A 17,373-nucleotide genomic window follows, 5' to 3' on the forward strand; every position below is an offset into this window, starting at 1 on the left:
GGAGGCGGCGGGCCCCGGTGGGGCGGGCCCGCGCGGGCGGCGGCGAGCGCTCCGCCACAGCCGGCTGGCGAGCCCTGGGAGCCGGAGGCGCGGCGCGCAGCCCAGCCCGGGACGGAGCCGGGCGCCGAGCGGACTCCGGGAGGGCGCGGGGCGCGGGGGCGGGGGCGGGGGCCGGGCCAGCTCGGCCCGCCAGGCCGCACCACCGACCGACACGGGCCCCGCGTTGCCCGGGCTCCGGTGCCCGCCGAGCTAGGACGGAGCGCGCCAGCGCGCGGGGCCGAGGCGCCGGGACATGCAGCGCGCGGGAGGCGGCCGGCGCGGGCTCTCGGCGCGGGCGCAGCGCCCCTTCCCCCCGGTGAGTGGCGGGTGGCGAGCCGGGGACGCCAACTTCGCCGCCAACTTGGGGCTGGGCTCGGGCGCCGCGCGGGCAAGGACGGCGGAGACGGACCCGGGACTCCCGGGGACAGTCTGGCCGGCGCCGGGAGCCCGAGGAGGGGGCGGCCGGGGCCCCGGGACCCTCGGGGACCGGGCCTGGGGTTCGGACCCGGGCGGGCGGAGGGGAGGCGAGGCAGGGAGGCCGAGGTGACAGGCGCGCGGCGGACGCGAGGGAAGGACGCGGGTGAGGCGCCCGAGACGTTCGTCTCCCCGGTCGCCGAGCCCTCCAGCTCCTCCTTCGCCGGGCGTCCGGCGCCGCGGGGGAGGGGGCGGTGCGGGGACGCGGGAGTCTGGGCCGCCGGCCCCCGCAACTGTTGCTGCTGGAAGCCGCTGGGGCGGGAGCTGGGCCAGGAGCGGGGGCCGCCACTGCGCGAAGGGGGCCGGCGAGGGCCTGGGCGGAGAGGACGAAAGGGGGCTGTCGGTGGCTCCGGGAGCTCGGGCCCCCGCCTCCCGGAGGTCTGCTGAGCACCTTTTGCGCGCCTCTCCCTTGACACCCCGCCCCTTCACACGCTGCGAGTCCCCCCAGATCCTTATCCCACCCCCCACCCCCAGCTCTCCTTCTTCCGCTCCTCGGCCCCGCATAACGTTCCCTCCTCTGACCTCAGGGAATCAGCGCGGGCTTCACGGGGTGGTGGGGACCCGGGCTCCGAGGGCGCAAAGGCGCAAAAGGAAGGCTGGACGAAGAGGACCATGGGGGAACCGTGAGGCCCGGAGCGCTGGGCCCTGGCTGTCGCACCAGCGCGCTGCTCGGGTCTCCCGGGGCTTCGACAAGGATCCCCGACGGCGGGGAAGGGAAGCCCGGAGCCTCCTGCTGCGGAAGGCGTTTCGTGCCCAGGCCCAGGAGGGCAGGGCCAGGGACTTGTGAAGGCAAGGAATCAAGCAGCCAGAAAATTCCCAAGGGTGCGCGCCACGACCCAAAGGAAGGTCCTGCTGGGTGAGCGAAGCGGGGATCCCAGCCGGGTTCTTGACAGTGGCACTACCCTGGTTCCCAGCCCTGCTCACCGGGCGGGACTTCTGGCTCGGTCCCCCAGCCCTCCGGTGGTGGTACCGCCCTCGCTCGGTCTCCGACCCAGAGCCACAGGGAAATCGAGGAAGGCTCATGTGCTCTGTCTTGTAGCCCGTCTAGTTTCTGGCTGCGCCACTCGGTTTCAAGTCTGCTCCTTAACTCCGTCGTACTAAGAATTTGGATAGGAGCGTGAAGGGGACCCGGTAGATTGCAAACCAGATTTCTGGGTTCGCCCCAAGCCCTGGTATCCCGCCCACAGCCCCGCCTGCCAGGCGAGCTCTCCCCTCCCACCCCGCAACCTGCGGGGCTTGCGGGGAGTGGGGGTGGGGGACCTAGGAGCCGGGGACGCCTGCAGGGAGGGGGTGGGGTGTAGCAGCGCGGCGGGGGGGGGCGCGGACGTGGTGCCCAGTTTGGCCACCAGGAGGCGTGGCACGGGTCCAGGAGCCCGGAGTCGCCGCCGCCGCCGCATCGCGAGTGTCCTTGAGCCGCGGGTGACGGTGGCTCTCGCCGCTCGCGTCCCGTCCTCCCGCGGGGGGAGCCTGATGCCACGTTCCCTATGAATTATTTATCGCCGGCCTAAAAATACCCCGAACTTCACAGCCCGAGTGTAAGAGATTCCTGCCAAGGGGAGGGGGCGGGGCGCCCCCCGGGGGGCCGGGACGGAATCAGCGGGGAGGGGGAGAGTTAATCGTGGAGGGAGACTTTGGTGCCCGCGCCAGTGGAAGCGAGATGCAGGGGCGGTCTTCTCCCCTGACGCCTGGGTTCGGATTTTAGCTCAGCAAAAGTCAAGGAGGGAAGGAAACCCGACGGCAAAGTAGAGGCCGCTTACCAAAGGGCAGTGGATAGGACGGGCAGAGCAGCTCGGGTCCCTCTGCTGCCCCGAAGCAGCGCAGTTGGTGGGTGGAGCCCCTTCCTGGGGCCAAAGCTCCTGGCCTGGGAGAGGGGGGAGCCACCAGGGTCTGGGGTGTGAGTGTGCATGTGCGCACATCCGTGTGGGGGGAGCTTGCCTGGGAATGGGGGAGGGGGGCTCGGGGGCGGCAAGAAGAGCCGTAAACACATGCAGGTAACTCAGGGAGCTCAAGGTGATGCCGCAGGTTTCAGAGGATTGACCATTGCGATGGCCCCTGGGCCTTTATGGGGTCCCAGTGTTCATTAACTTAGCCCGTTAGTGAAAGATAGGAGACCGTGAGAGAGTGAGGTTCCTAAGAAAAAGTCAGGTATGTGGCAGGGGCATCACTGAGTGGGCAAATACCTGCCAATCAGTGAAGTGGCCTAGCAGAGAGCTTCCCAACCCAGGGGTGGGAGGGAGGTAAGGTAGGAGGAAGGAGGTGGCCTACAGCCCCACCCAGACCCTGTATCTTCTCACTGCACGTGTCCAGAGCCTGGGGGAACTAGGGCAGGTGCCCAGTGGGAGAGGGATTTAGGTTGGGCTCTGAAAATTCTGGAATTTTGTTGTGTAGACAAGAGAGAGGCTGTGGGAAGAGGACGTTCCAGCCTAAGGGAACAACAGAGCAGAGACCTGGAGATGAGAACAGTGAGGGGCTGTCTGGCTAATAGACTGGCAGGAGTGTGGGCTCTATGGAGGGGAGACAATGCGTTGGTGTCGGGTGTGTGGGGCCCTAGTCATGGGACCAAGGTGTCTGGACTTCATCTGTGGGCACCAGGGAGCAGCTGTGTTGTGTGAGGAGGGGTGCAGCGCCCAGAACAACGTTTCGGATCAGTGGGGCGGGGGGGGGGGAGGGGAGTGAGGTGGATGGGAGGTGGAGAGGTTTGGGGGGCCAGGGCTGGGGGTATGGCCCTCCTGCCTTGTGGGGGAGGCTGGAGGTCATGTGGTGATAAGACTCTGGGGTCTGAATCTCTTTGAATCTGCCCTTGGCTATTGGAAGCTCAGAGAGACTTGCCTGATGGGACCCCTCCCTCCGGAGGTATTCTGTGATCACTTCAGGTGAGAGGCACCACCTGCCTCGACTTCCTGTCCTTCTCAACCCCAATCCCAGAGGACACCTTCCCATCGAGGGAGTCTCTGGGGGTAGTGCCCCCCTGGAGTTGGGGGAGGGCCTGAGTCCTACATCTAGAGTCATGTTGTCCTAAAGAAGCAACATGAGTGCGGCAGGTGTCATTGTAAATTTTCAGTGGCAACGTTAGAAAAAGTAAAAGGAAACAGGTGAAATTAGTTCTAGCGGTTTATTTTGTTTAACTCAGTGTATGGAAAATACTACTTCAACATGTCATCAATATAAAGAATATCCCTGAGATAGTTTACATTCTTTTTCTCACACTCAGTCTTCCATATCCAGCCTGTATTTGACACTGACCTCGGACCTCAGTTTCGGTGCCCAAAGTCACCTGTTCTGGGTGGCACAGACGTGGAACTCAGCGCTGCGAGGCAGAGATGGGGGAGCCTTGGGGCTGCCCGGGGTGGGGGGCAGGGAACCTACCGGGCCTGGGCTGTGGGCAGAGATGGGCACAGAAAGGCCTGGGAAAGGGAGAAGCAAGCACGGCAGTTCCCTTTGCAGGTGTCACTTGAGGTCCCTGATTGGTGGTAGCTGAGGTTCTGTGGCCCTGACAAAAGTGCTGTCTTCTCAGCCTAAATTAAACTGGGTTACCCTGGTCACCCTTTGTCTCTCCCCCGTTCAGAAGTTTTGCTGGGGATATGATGAAGATGGAGAAGGTGGCGTAGGAGTGGACGATGGCAGCTGGGAGGGAGCGCTGCCTCAGTGAGCACCACTCACTGGCTTGGCTCTTGGTTCTGATCCAAAGCAATGATGTTTATTTGCAGGGATGCACATCACGCCCTTGGGTTAGGTCAGAAAAACCTTGCACACCGACGAGGGCCTGGGGAAGCAGCTCGTGTGGAAGACACCCCAGGGTTTCAGGAGACTCTGAGCCCTGACCAAGTTGGCAGTGTCACACTCCTTTGGAATGGTTGCTACTAGTTGAGGCCACAGGGGAAGGGTGGGGATGTCTGGTGCCCAGGAGGAGGGGGCTCTGTGCCAGGCAGGGCCACACAGAGCAGGGCCCTCGGGGCTGTAGGCTCAGTTTAGGATGGAGAATATGGAGGCAGGGCAGAAAGTGTCACAGAAGCTACTCTCCGTCCCCTGGATGTGGGGCTGTCACCTGTAAGATGAGGGCTGATAGCAGTGGGCAACCTCCTTCCTGCTGCGACGTAGTTCCCGGGATTATCGCAAGAAAACCTAAGTGACTCCCCCAGGATCACACGGCCAGTAAGTGGCAGAGCTGGGACTTGAACTCAGGTCTGACTCAAAACTGTGGACTTGGACACCAGACTAGCATTTTCAGCGTCCCTTTCTACCGGGGCAGAACCCAGACAGATGCGTTTCCAAACGCATGCTGTTCAGCAGCAAAATGGAAGTGATGAGCACCTTTGGGGACTCACATTCTTCCAGTCCCTGCCCCTCCAGGCTGCCCTGGGGACGCTCAGCTAACCTCTTTCTCTTTCTCTGTGACTGGCTGTCTCTCCCTCTCTGCCCTTCTTTGTGGAGGGAGATTTTTCCCTCTTTTCTTTCCCACGGGATGTGTGTCTCTGACTCTGGGTGTTGCTCATCTTTTCTCTTTGTGCTTCTGTCTCCTCCCTGTACCTATCCCGATCTCTCTTCAGGACCCTCCGGTGGACATGGGTGGCGCCCTGGGGCCGGCCCTCCTGCTCACCTCACTCCTCGGCGCCTGGGCAGGGCTGGGCCCGGGGCAGGGTGAGCAAGCCATGACGGTGGCCGTGGTGTTTGGCAGCTTGGGGCCACCGCAGGCCCAAGTTCGTACCCGCCTCACCTCCCAGAGCTTCATGGACCTGCCTCTGGAAATCCAGCCGCTCACCGTGGGGGTGAACAACACCAATCCCAGCAGCCTCCTCACCCAGATCTGCGGGCTCCTAGGTGCGGCCCGCGTCCACGGCATTGTCTTTGAGGACAACATGGGCACCGAGGCCGTGGCCCAGATCCTGGACTTCATCTCCTTCCAGACCCACGTGCCTATTGTCAGCATCAGTGGGGGCTCCGCTGTGGTCCTCACCCCCAAGGTGCCTGTCCAAACTCATGTCCTCTCATCCCTTGGGCTGGGAGCCAGGCTGCCCAGGGAGAGACTTAGGTTCTGGGCAACTGGGATTGGGTGGGATCAGCAGGGAGGTGGGGGCTGAGGGTGGGACATGGGCGAGGCAGGGAGAAGGCTGTGGGAAGGATGTTCCCATGTTCTAGAAGATAAACTTTCCGGGCTGCTTTCACATTCTGTCTGGATGAGGGGGTGTGGGTGGTAAGCTCCCCTCTAGCTTTGGTGGGCAACCCTGGTCCACCTTCTCTCTGTTTCTCTGGCCTTCTTTGGTCAAGCTCCAGACCCAGCGGCAGAGGGCCAGGTTGGGCAGAGAACCTGATGCAGTTAACTTGCAGGGAGACCATCCAGTGGCAGGTCACTGTCCCAGGCATGGGGGTGGCATGCCCTCACAGAGTTTGCATCCTGTGGTGAGAAAGTTCTAAACACACATTTGTCTGCAGTCTCAGCTGGGATAAGTGTTCTGAAGGAAAAACACAGGATGCCAGGAGGGTCTAAGAAGGCCCCCATTTGGGTAGGAGGTTGATCAGAGAAGGTCTCTTAAGAAATCATATCGAAGATCTGGAGGATGAGGGAGAGTTGGCAAGTTGTGTGGGGGGCGGGGGAGGGAGGGGACAGTATTCCAGCCAGAGGCATCAGGTGGATTGAAGGCAGCCAGGTGGAAGGAGCCGGGAGTTCTTGAGAGAAGGCTGGAGAGGAAGGTGAGATCCTGAGCACATAGGAAGATATTTAGGTTTTATCCTAAGTAACTGGGGGGCACAAGAAGGTGTTGAGGGGAGAGACCGATCTGGTTTGCCGTTCTTTTATGATTATTTTTTATTATGGAGAAATTTGAGCATACATAGAAGTAGAAGAGTATAATGACCCCATGTACCATCCACCCCCGACCCACACTGCCCCATCCTTACGTCCACCCATGTCCCCCTCTTCTGTGTCATTTTGAGGCAAAGCCCTATTGTCCCATCCGGAAATACTTCTCTGTAATAGATAAGGGCTTCAAAACCAAACCACCATCCATTATCACATCTAAAAAACACAATTCCTTAACATCATCAAATATCCAGGCAGTATTCAAATTTCCCCATTGTGTCATAAACATTATAAATGCATATTTTTAAATGTGTTTGCTTGATCAAGAAACAAATCAGGTTTCCGCATAGTGATTGGCTGCTGTAGCTTCTGAGCCTCAATCTCTAGGATCCTGCTCCATCTCTCTCTTTTTCTCGCAATTTGTTTGTTGAAGGAACTGGGTTACTTGTCCTTTAGGGTTGTCCCGGATTCGTTTTTTAAAAAGACTGGGACAGTCGCAGTGTGGTGAAATGTTGGGGGCCTGCAGGGGCAGCAGGGAGCCCACAGTTAGGAGGGGATTGTGCTAGCCCAGGCACTAGCAGGCAGTGCCCTCTGCATTTGTGATGTGGAGGCGGTGGAGAGGAGGAACCTTCTCCTCGCCAGGGCTCCGTGGAGGCTGCTGTTTCCCCTGTTATCTTTGGGCCCGACAGTAACCCTCAGCATGGTGGTTCTCTACCTTAACGAGGCTTTAGAAAAATACAGACGCCCAGGGTCCCATCTCTGAGATTCTGAGTCAGTTGGTCTGAGGCCGCGCTTCCCAAACTGGGGGGCTCAAGAATTACCTGAAGAGCTTGTTAAAATACAGATTCATGGGCGCCATCCTCAGATTCTGATCCAAGAGGTGTGCGACGCGCCTGAGAATGTGCATTTCCAACAAGCTCCGCGGGGGCAGCTGATGCTGCTCGGCTTTGATCCAGCGTTGCTCCGGTGGGGGCCCGCTTGAGTAGTTTTAAAAGCCCTCCAGGTGATTCTAATGGCAGCAGGGGTTAGGAACCACGTCAGGGGCTGGAGGCAGGTGTTGCCGCACAGGGCCTCGAGGGGCGCGCGGCATCTTCGTCAGGGGACTGCGGGAGGGAGCAGACGCTGGGGCGGGGCGCGCCGCCCCAGCCCCGGCTCAGGCCCCGCCCCCGCCCCGCCCCGCCCCCAGGAGCCGGGCTCCGCCTTCCTGCAGCTGGGCGTGTCCCTGGAGCAGCAGCTGCAGGTGCTGTTCAAGGTGCTGGAGGAGTACGACTGGAGCGCGTTCGCCGTGATCACCAGCCTGCACCCGGGGCACGCGCTCTTCCTGGACGGGGTGCGCGCCGTCGCCGACGCCAGCTACCTGAGCTGGCGGCTGCTGGACGTGCTCACGCTGGAGCTGGGCCCGGGCGGGCAGCGCGCGCACATCCAGCGCCTGCTGCGCCAGGTCGACGCCCCGGTGCTGGTGGCCTACTGCTCGCGCGAGGAGGCCGAGGTGCTCTTCGCCGAGGCGGCGCAGGCCGGTCTGGTGGGGCCCGGACACGTGTGGCTGGTGCCCAGCCTGGCGCTGGGCAGCACCGACACGCCCCCCGCCGCCTTCCCCGTGGGCCTCATCAGCGTCGTCACCGAGAGCTGGCGCCTCAGCCTCCGCCAGAAGGTCCGCGACGGCGTGGCCATCCTGGCCCTGGGCGCCCACGGCTATCAGCGGCAGCATGGTGCCCTGCCCTCCCCGGCTGGGGACTGCCGTGGCCACCCCGGGCCTGTCAGCCCCGCCCAGGAGGCCTTCTACAGGTGGGCACCTGCCCAGGGCATGGGAGGGGGGCAGGGCGCTTTAGCGGACCTGGGCTGCAGTGAGCTTGGGCTCGCTGGCCACACCTCCCACCAGCTGTGTGCCTGGGGCCAAGTTACCTCACCTCTCTGAGCTTGGGCTCCTCAACTGAAAAAAAAAAAGCCGGTGTGAAGGTGTGTTGACGATTGTGGAGGGGGTGTGTCAATACAGGGAAGGAGAACAATAAGGGCGCAGTCAGTGCTACCTGGTGGTGGTGATGGGGGTGAGGTAGAAGGTGGGGGAGGGGGCCTCTGGTCCTGGGCAGGGCTGGGGGGACACCCTGGTTTCTCTCCCCCACCGCAGGCACCTACTGAATGTCACCTGGGAGGGCCGAGACTTCTCCTTCAGCCCTGGTGGGTACCTGGTCCAGCCCACCATGGTTGTGATCGCCCTCAACCGTCACCGCCTCTGGGAGATGGTGAGAAGGGGGTGAGCCCAGGGTTCCTCGGTATCCTCTCATTTTGTCCCCAGCCCCTCTTGTCCCACAGCTGAGCAGAGGGTCCCTTCTGTCCTTCATCCAGCCCCTCATCCTTCAGGTCTCAGCTGAAGCATCTGCACTGCACCAGGGTGGGTGAAGCACCTCGGCTCAGGGCTCCCATGGCACCCTAGCCCCCCACCACGATAGAACTTGTCAAGCACTCCTCACAGAGTCCTGCCCCTGGGGGACTCACCCACAGCTATGCTGGCCAGACGGACATGTAGACATATAGAATTTGGGGAGATCAGTGCTTGAGGAGAGATACGTGCAAAGCATTATGGGGACACAGAGAAGGGCCGGAAATCAGTTCTGTCTTCAAAGGAGGGAACTGGGGAAGGATTCACAGAAGTTGGGACATTTGGGCTGCACTGTGGAGGGCTGAGTAGGAGCCCATCAGGAAGGGATACTAGTCTGGTTTAGACAGAGGGGCAGAGGGTTTGAGGCATTTTTAAGGGATGTGTTTGGGGTGCGGAGGCTGAGGAGGAAGAGTGGGGTGAGGGGGGTAAGGTGGACCTGAGTGGGGAAGGCCTTGAGTACCGGGTGAAGAACTTTATACTGAGGTCGGGGTGGGGGGTGGGGTGGGGAGTGTGGTGAGACAGGCTCAGGTCTGGGCTCGAGGACGATGCGGTGGGCCAGCAGCAGTTTGGAGGCTAGATCAGTAAAGAGCAGGGACCAGAGGCTGGGAGGGGGCTGCAGGGAGCCCTCCCTCCTGGTCCATGCCCAGCCCCTTGCCCCGACTCTCCTGCTCCCCAAATGCTCCTGCCCCAGATGTCCCTAGGTTAGGGAGGGGGATTCTTGGGCCTGGCAGCCCCCACCGGAGGCCCCACCTAGAGGGTGGGGGGATTTGGGCTGGGGGTCCCTGGCTGAAGCTGGTCACCCTTTGCAGGTGGGGCGCTGGGACCACGGCGTCCTCCACATGAAGTACCCGGTGTGGCCTCGCTATGGTGCGTCTCTACAGCCTGTTATGGACAGCCGGCACGTGACGGTGGCCACGCTCGAAGAGCGGCCCTTTGTCATCGTGGAGAGCCCCGACCCTGGCACGGGCGGCTGTGTGCCCAACACCGTGCCTTGCCGCAGGCAGAACAACCACACCTTCAGGTCCGCGAGAACACGTGGGGAGGCCCCGAGTGAGCTGTGTGCTGCCACTTGATGGCAGGCGGGTGTGGCTTGTGCTTGGGGGGGGGCGTGGGGGCCACCTGCTGAACGGGGCGAAGCGGCCGGCTCTGACTCCTGGTGGTCTCTTGGTGGCAGCAGCGGTGACACAGCCCCCTACACCAAGCTTTGCTGTAAGGGCTTCTGCATTGACATCCTCAAGAAGCTGGCCAAGGTGGTCAAGTTCTCCTATGACCTGTACCTGGTGACCAATGGCAAGCATGGCAAGAGGGTTCGGGGCGTGTGGAACGGCATGATCGGGGAGGTAGGCCCACCGCCAAGGCCCTCCTGAGCCCACCCCCCTGCCCGCTGGCCACCCCAGGCCCCACACATCGCTCACCACCCCTCGATGTTCCTGTGCTGGGGTCAGTCGGGCCGGGGCCGGGGCCCAGCTCCTGAGGCTCTCCCAGCTGGCAGGGAAGATGGGCTGTCACCAGTAATGCTCCCTGGGCTGGTCAGGACTGCAGTGGAGCTCTAAGGACCCCAGATAGGAACAGCCGACTCAGCCAGCCGGGGGGTGCCGGAAGGGCGGCCGGGGGTGGCTGGGGAGGGTGCTCCAGCCGGCGGGATGCCTCCTCCAACCCGGGCCTGGCCCCCGTGGCCCCAGGTCTACTACAAGCGGGCAGACCTGGCCATCGGCTCCCTCACCATCAACGAGGAGCGCTCCGAGATTGTGGACTTCTCTGTGCCCTTCGTGGAGACGGGCATCAGCGTGATGGTGGCCCGCAGCAACGGCACCGTCTCCCCATCGGCCTTCCTGGGTGCGGCTCGGGGTGGGCAGGGAGGGCTCCGGGGTCTGGGGGGCATGCTTGGAAACAGGGAGTTTGCGGTGGGCCTCAGAGGGCCAGCCCGGCAGCCGCGGGTGCCTTGGAGGTTGGCCGGAGGCTGCGCTGCAGGAGGGTAGGACGGAGAGGGAAGAGGTGAAGCCCAGGTTCCGTTCTGAGCGCGAGTGTTGGGTGGGCAGGGTGGAGAGGCCATGTGGGGGCAGGAAAGCTGGGAAGGCAGGCTGACTTTAGGAGGTGCCTGGTGGGCTAGGACACGCTGTGGGGGAGCTTCCCAGGGAGTTGGGGGAGCTGGCCCAGAGAGTGGGAAGTGAGGCTAGCTCGTGACCTGATGGGAATTCAGCGTTTGTGGCGCAGCCCCTTTGTGCCAAGCCTCACACTAGCTGCTGGGGATATGGCCATAGTCCTGGGTGTCACCAAGCGCCCTGTCAGGAGGTCAGTGGGACTTGCAGTGTGAGGTTTACAGAGAGCCACGAGGACAGGCCAGCCTCAGCCAGGAGCAGAGGAGAGAATCCCCTTCCTGCTGTGTGGCCTTGAGCAAGTCACCAAACCTCTCTGAACAGGGTTCCTCAGCCACGCGTAGAAGACAGCAGACCCCCACCCCGCAGGATGGGCATTGCTTCAGGGGACCCGTGCTTCCTGCAGTGATGCCTCCTTGCTCAGGGAGACTGAAACCACTGGGCAGACTGGTCAGAGCAGCTTAGTTGGTCTCCCCAGCTCCTGGGGCTCCCGGGCCCTGTCAGTACGATCAAAAGTGAGACTTGATCTCAGAGACCCTGATTCCAGGCAGAACAAGCAGCTCGTCCACGTCCGTGCTGGGCCAGACAGGGCACTTCCAGAACAGGAGTGTGGTTGGCAGTGCTGGCAGGGGAGGGAGGAGAGGGAAGGAGAAAATGCCTTGGGCAAGCTGCCGTGGCTTTGTGGAATCTGGCCAGATGGGGAGGAGGAGGAGGAGGATGGGAGATGGAGCAGGTTGCAGGCCTTGCAGGCTGGGGAATGGGACAGGGAGGGGAGAGCCCAATGGGTGTAAAGTCTCTTTCTGTGAAAGAAAGCTGTGGGTGGGACAGGGATCCAGGGGAGATGTGCAGTCAAAGGGAAGTTTCCTGGGGTGGGGTGCTGGGATCTTGTCCCAGGGCAGAGGGGGCAGGGAAACCAAGAATCCTGGAGAGCCTGACCTCCCTGGGGGGTGGGGGTGAGGGTTCTCTCCTGGGGCTCTGCGGCTCTGACAGTCAGAGACCCCTTGGCTCAGTCCTCCTGCCTGATGGGCCCCACCCTGACCAAGTGGATGCCCCTGCCTGCACCCAGTGCTCTGGGCTGTGGGTGCGAGGGATGGTAGTGAGGCCTCTGAGCTGCCTCCCTCTGTTCCCAGAGCCCTACAGCCCTTCGGTGTGGGTGATGATGTTTGTCATGTGTCTCGCTGTGGTGGCCATCACGGTCTTCATGTTTGAGTACTTCAGCCCTGTCAGCTACGACCAGAACCTCACCAGCGGCAAGAGTAAGCTCTCAGCTGGGCCTGGGAGGAGGGAGCACGGGGAGTGGGGGGGGGGGGGCGGGGCTCAGGGCCTCAGGGACCCTGCAGAGAAGGCTGGATCCTGGGGGAGGTCTCTGGCTTGCGGACAGCCAGCAGGGGCCAGTCAGGTACATGAGAGAGAGAGAAACAAGGTGGGCTGGCTTGCCCTGGAGTGGGGATGGCTGGGGCCCCGCCCGGGACAGAGTGAAGAACTGGGTCCCTCTGTGCCCACCCTCTCACTCCCAGAGTCTGGGGGCCCATCCTTCACCATCGGCAAGTCTGTGTGGCTGCTGTGGGCGCTGGTCTTCAACAACTCGGTGCCCATCGAGAACCCCCGAGGCACCACCAGCAAGGTCATGGTCCTAGTCTGGGCCTTCTTCGCCGTCATCTTCCTCGCCAGCTACACCGCTAACCTGGCCGCCTTCATGATCCAGGAGCAGTACATCGATACTGTGTCTGGCCTCAGTGATAAGAAGGTCCTGGGGCCGCAGCCAGCAGAGGGCAGGGGGCCGAGAGCGGGGGCAGGCCTGTGGGACCCAGGAGGGGAATTTGAAATGGAGCAGGGAGCAGGAGGGAGCTGGGGAGCCTGGTGAGGAGAGGCTGGGACCTGGGGTGAGGGGGCAGAGGGCTCAGGCCCACCGACTGAGTGGCCTTGGATAAGTCTCTTCCTGACCTGGCTTCAATGTCACCACTTGTAAAACACAGGAGTGGCCTGGACAGTCTCTCGGGCTCCTGTGCCCTGGGCCCAGGGGACGGGCTCGGGGAGTGTTGGTGCCTGCAAGGCTGGACGGAGGGTGACGAATGGCGCCTGTCCTCTGCCCACAGTTCCAGCGGCCTCAAGATCAGTACCCACCCTTCCGCTTTGGCACGGTGCCCAATGGCAGCACAGAGCGCAACATCCGCAGCAACTACCGAGACATGCACACCCACATGGTCAAGTTCAACCAGCGCTCGGTGGAAGATGCGCTCACCAGCCTCAAGATGGGGTGGGTCCTCAGCTCGGCACCTACCCTCTGACTTCTCTACCCACATGCCTCCCTGATGACCAGCCTCAGCTCTGGCCCTCCCTGAGAGAAGCAAGGTGGGGACATTGAGGCTGGGGTGTCCTGTAGGACTCCTGGGGAAGGGGGTAAGGAGGTCTTGGGACAGAGTAAACTTTTTTTTTTTTAAGATTTTATTTATTTATTTGAGACAGAGAGAATGAGAGAGAGAGAGCACATGAGAGGGGGGAGGGTCAGAGGCAGAAGCAGGCTCCCTGCCGAGCAGGGAGCCCGATGCGGGACTCGATCCAGGGACTCCAGGATCATGACCTGAGCCGAAGGCAGTCGCTTAACCAACTGAGCCACCCAGGCGCCCCCAGAGTAAACTTTCAAGCAAAACTAGATGCCCACCATGGGGCCCAGAGATGCCGCTTGAGGTCCTGACCAGGGTTCAGCCTTGGCCCGAGGTGGTGGTTGTGACTTTCCTAGGGTCCTAGGGGCATGGAGGGGCTGGGCAGAGAGGGCGCGTCCTCTGGGGGTGGAGAGTTCCCTGGTCTCTCTGAGAGGAGGGTAGGTGGGGTCCCCGAGCTACGCAAAGGGCTCTTCTCTGTATCCGGGACCCAGGAGAACCAGAGAAGGCTCTGCCCACCCATCCCTCCTGGTCAGTGCTCAGCAGGCTCGTATGGCCCAGATCCCTGTCAGGCCCCAGGTCTGGTGTCCCCACCTCACATGACCCCTGGCCTGTCCCAGGAAGCTGGACGCCTTCATCTATGATGCTGCTGTCCTTAACTACATGGCGGGCAAGGACGAGGGCTGCAAGCTGGTCACCATTGGCTCTGGCAAGGTCTTTGCCACCACTGGCTACGGCATTGCCATGCAGAAGGACTCCCACTGGAAGCGGGCCATAGACTTGGCGCTCCTGCAGTTCCTGGGGGACGGTGGGTGCTGCTGCTGGGGGCTGGAGGCCCAGGGTCGGCCATGGAAGCTGAGGGGGGGACAGCTGCCTGATGGCTGGTCAGCATCTCCATTACTGTTCTCTGAGTCCCAGGGCCCGCGGGCAGGAAGAGGTCTCTGGGAGTGAGAGCTGGGCCCACGGGTGGGGGTATTTGGAGGGACAGCATGAAGACCTGGGGAAGAGCTGGGCTTGCCAGGACTACACGGGAGTCCCTGAAGGGCAGGAAGACAGGAGGAAGCTCAGGCCACACGGTGGGGCTTGGGGGGAGGCTCAGATCCTCTCTTTTTTCTCTAGACCCCTGTCCCAACCACTTCCATCTTGACATCACCTAGGGTACTGCCAAGGGCCTGCCCAGTCCCAGAGCCGGGGACCCAGGCTTGCCTTGGTACCAGCGGCTCACATGTGTAAGCCGTCCCGCTGAACCTGCCCCCAAACCCAGAGGCTTCAGCGCAGTAAGATAAAACTGGGATTTTCCATCAGTACCACAGAATGAGAATGATAGCAATGAAGGTGCTGTGGTGTCCTCGGGGGCCTAGGCCTTTTGTCTCTGGGTGCCCAGCTCCGTGCCTGGCATGGAGATGCCCCATAAGTTTGGCCCCGATGTGAATGATAACATCAACCCAGCCAGCAAGCTTTTCCTGGGCATGTGGGCGGTGGGCACGTCAAAGGCTGGCCTCGCCTACCCCAGCCCCCGACTCTGCTTTTCTTTCTTCCTGCTCATTGACACCCCCTACCCCCCAATCCTGCCCCCGCTGGGCTATATCCCCGTGTGGGCCTGCAAGGGGGTGGGACCCTGGCTCCAGACCCCTCCTTGCTGCAGGTTTGGGTGAGCATTGGGAGGGTCTTTCCTGAGCCAGTTGTCCCCCTGTCCCGTCCCCACCCTTGCCAGGGGAGACACAGAAGCTGGAGACGGTGTGGCTCTCGGGGATCTGCCAGAATGAGAAGAACGAGGTGATGAGCAGCAAGCTGGACATCGACAACATGGCTGGGGTCTTCTATATGCTGCTCGTGGCAATGGGGCTGGCCCTGCTGGTCTTTGCCTGGGAGCACCTGGTCTACTGGAAACTGCGCCACTCAGTGCCCAACACGTCTCGGCTGGACTTCCTGCTGGCCTTCAGCAGGGTGGGTGGGGCCACCCCGCCCCTAAAGCAGGCCCCAGCTTTAGGGGCACCAACCCAGATTAAGTCAGAGCTCGCCATGGCCCCATTTACAGATGTAAAAACTGAGGGCCTGGCAGCATCACACAGCAGATGAGAAGCAGGGCCCTCCTGCAGCAGGCGGGGCAGTATCTCGAAGCCAGGCTGACCCGGGTCCAAACCCTCACTGCTATTGACAAGCTGTGTGCCTTTAGCAAGAGAACCTCTTGGGCCTCACTGCTCCTGGGCAACTGCGCTCTCGGTTAAGGAGGCGCTTAACAAATGCTAGTTGCCTCCTAGGAGGTGGGGACGCCTGGGCTGGTGCTCGGACCGGGAGGTGCGCGGTCCCGGAGCCGAGCTGGCGGCTCATGGCTGTCTCCTCCCGGCTGCCCAGGGCATCTACAGCTGCTTCAGCGGGGTGCAGAGCCTGGCCAGCCCCGCGCGGCCGCCCAGCCCGGACCTGACCGCCGGCTCGGCCCAGGCCAGCGTGCTCCAGATGCTGCAGGCCGCACGCGACATGGTGACCACGGCGGGCGTGAGCAGCTCCCTGGACCGCGCCGCGCGCACCATCGAGAGCTGGGGCAGCGGCCGCCGCGCGCCCCCGCCGCCCGCCTGCCCCGGCCCGCGGCCGCACACCCCCCGCCCGTCCCCCGAGCCCAGCCCCACGGGCTGGGGACCGCCAGGCGGGGGCCGCGCCGCGCCGGGGCGCAGGGCCCCGCAGCCCCCGGGCCACCCCCCGACACCCGGGCCGTCGCTGCCCGACGTCTCCCGGGTGTCGGGCTGGTCGGCTCGGGAGGCGCGGCGGCAGGTGCGGGCCGGGAGCGGCGGGCGGCACCTCTGGGCCTCCGAGAGGCGCGCGCTCCCAGAGCGCCCCCTGTCGCCCGAGCGCTGCCACTACAGCTCCTTCCCTCGAGCCGACCGGTCGGGGCGCCCCTTCCTCCCGCTCTTCCCGGAGCCCCCGGAGCCGGAGGACCTGCCGCTACTCGGGCCGGAGCAGCTGGCTTGGCGGGAGGCCCTGCTGCGCGCGGCCTGGGCCCGGGGCCCACGCCCGTGCCACGCTTCCCTGCCCAGGTCGGTGGCCGAGGCCTTCGCCGGGTCCAGGTCGCTGCCCGCGGGGTGTGGCCGCCTGGCCTGTGGGCGCTTGGCGCAGGCGCCGCCGATGCGGCTGCCGTCCTACTGGGAGGCCTGCCAGGAGGGCGTGTGGGCGAGGGTCCCCGCCTGGCCGCGCAGACAGCCCGCCTGCCTGCATGCCCACGCCCACCTGCCGCTTTGCTGGGGGGTTGTCTGCCCCCCTCTGCCCCCCTGTGCCAGCCACGGCCCCTGGCTCACTGGGGCCTGGGGGCCTCCGGGGCACAGGGGCAGGACCCTGGGGCTGAGCACAGGCTACAGGGACAGTGCGGGGCTGGAAGAGGTCAGCAGGGTGGCCTGTGGGACACACGGCTTCCCTGGACCTTGTACCTGGAGGCGGATCTCCAGCTTGGAGTCAGAAGTGTGAGGGGTCAGAGACTCTGGTTCACGGTCAGCTGGTTCTCGGCCTAGCGCTATCAGGGCTAGTGGGGGCAGGTGACTTGGACTTTTCTGGCTTCTGCCTTGAAATCCTGGCTGTGGGCCCCCAGTGACAGATGTCCCCTATGGTCGGTTCGGTGACCTCGGCAGTCTCAAGTCCTGGTGTGGGCTGGGTGGGCTCTTGCTGTCCTCTTATGCAAAGCCCTTCCCACCTGTTCTGGAGTCACCGGGAGCAGTGGGGTCTCCCTGCCCCGCCATTAGCTAGTTCTTAGTCATGACTGCTGGGCACCTGGTGTGGGAGCATGGAGGCTGGAACTCGGGGTTAGGGCAGGGCTGTCCCACTCCTTACTCTCCCTGTCTGGAGTCTCTTCTCGGAGCACTGGGGCATTAAACAAATCTTTTACAACCCACTGGTCCTGGCTGCCTCATTCTGCATCCCTGGAGGGGGCACACCACAGCCCGTAGGCAATAGGAGCACATTGGGGGTATCCCAGGCAGGGTGTCTGCCTAGAGGAGCAGCTCCCTCTGGGGGAGTATCTGGGAGATGAGGCCGAGGGAGGGGTCTGGGCAGCAGAAGCCACTTGGTATTCAGTGCCGGCTCCTACCCACCCTGGAGCTGGATGTGACAAATGTGCTCAGCATGGGGGCTCGGGAGATGGAGTTCATCCTTCAATCTCCTTGAAAAGAGAGGCTCATGCCAGGGGCTGTGGGTGTCCTGCCTTGCCAGGGGTCCACCTGGGAG

The 17,373-nt window shown here is 62.8% G+C and overlaps 1 protein-coding gene across 1 annotated transcript; it reads left to right on the forward strand.

Moving 5' to 3' along the window:
- Positions 1-4,828: 4,828 nt before the first annotated feature.
- Positions 4,829-17,091, forward strand: GRIN2C (glutamate ionotropic receptor NMDA type subunit 2C). The gene is made up of 12 exons (XM_035026086.1): positions 4,829-5,474; positions 7,497-8,095; positions 8,436-8,550; positions 9,497-9,708; positions 9,865-10,027; positions 10,370-10,523; positions 11,914-12,039; positions 12,301-12,530; positions 12,880-13,040; positions 13,785-13,972; positions 14,879-15,111; positions 15,520-17,091. Exons 1-12 carry the CDS (start codon positions 5,076-5,078, stop codon positions 16,618-16,620), a joined length of 3,681 nt encoding a protein of 1,226 aa, XP_034881977.1. The 5' UTR covers positions 4,829-5,075; the 3' UTR covers positions 16,621-17,091.
- Positions 17,092-17,373: the final 282 nt, after the last annotated feature.

Source organism: Mirounga leonina, unplaced genomic scaffold (genome assembly GCF_011800145.1).
Source record: "Mirounga leonina isolate KUSES-001 unplaced genomic scaffold, KU_Mleo_1.0 Mir_197, whole genome shotgun sequence".
NCBI classification, from domain to species: Eukaryota; Metazoa; Chordata; class Mammalia; order Carnivora; family Phocidae; genus Mirounga; species Mirounga leonina.

What these genes read in the sequence shown, in the direction of transcription:
- GRIN2C (XM_035026086.1), top strand. Translation starts at nt 5,076, where the DNA reads ATGGGTGGCGCCCTGGGGCCGGCCCTCCTGCTCACCTCACTCCTCGGC. An exon ending in GAACCTCACCAGCGGCAAGA is followed by an intron (nt 12,040 to 12,300) that starts GTAAGCTCTCAG and finishes TCTCACTCCCAG; the next exon opens with AGTCTGGGGGCCCATCCTTC. An exon ending in CCTGCAGTTCCTGGGGGACG is followed by an intron (nt 13,973 to 14,878) that starts GTGGGTGCTGCT and finishes CACCCTTGCCAG; the next exon opens with GGGAGACACAGAAGCTGGAG.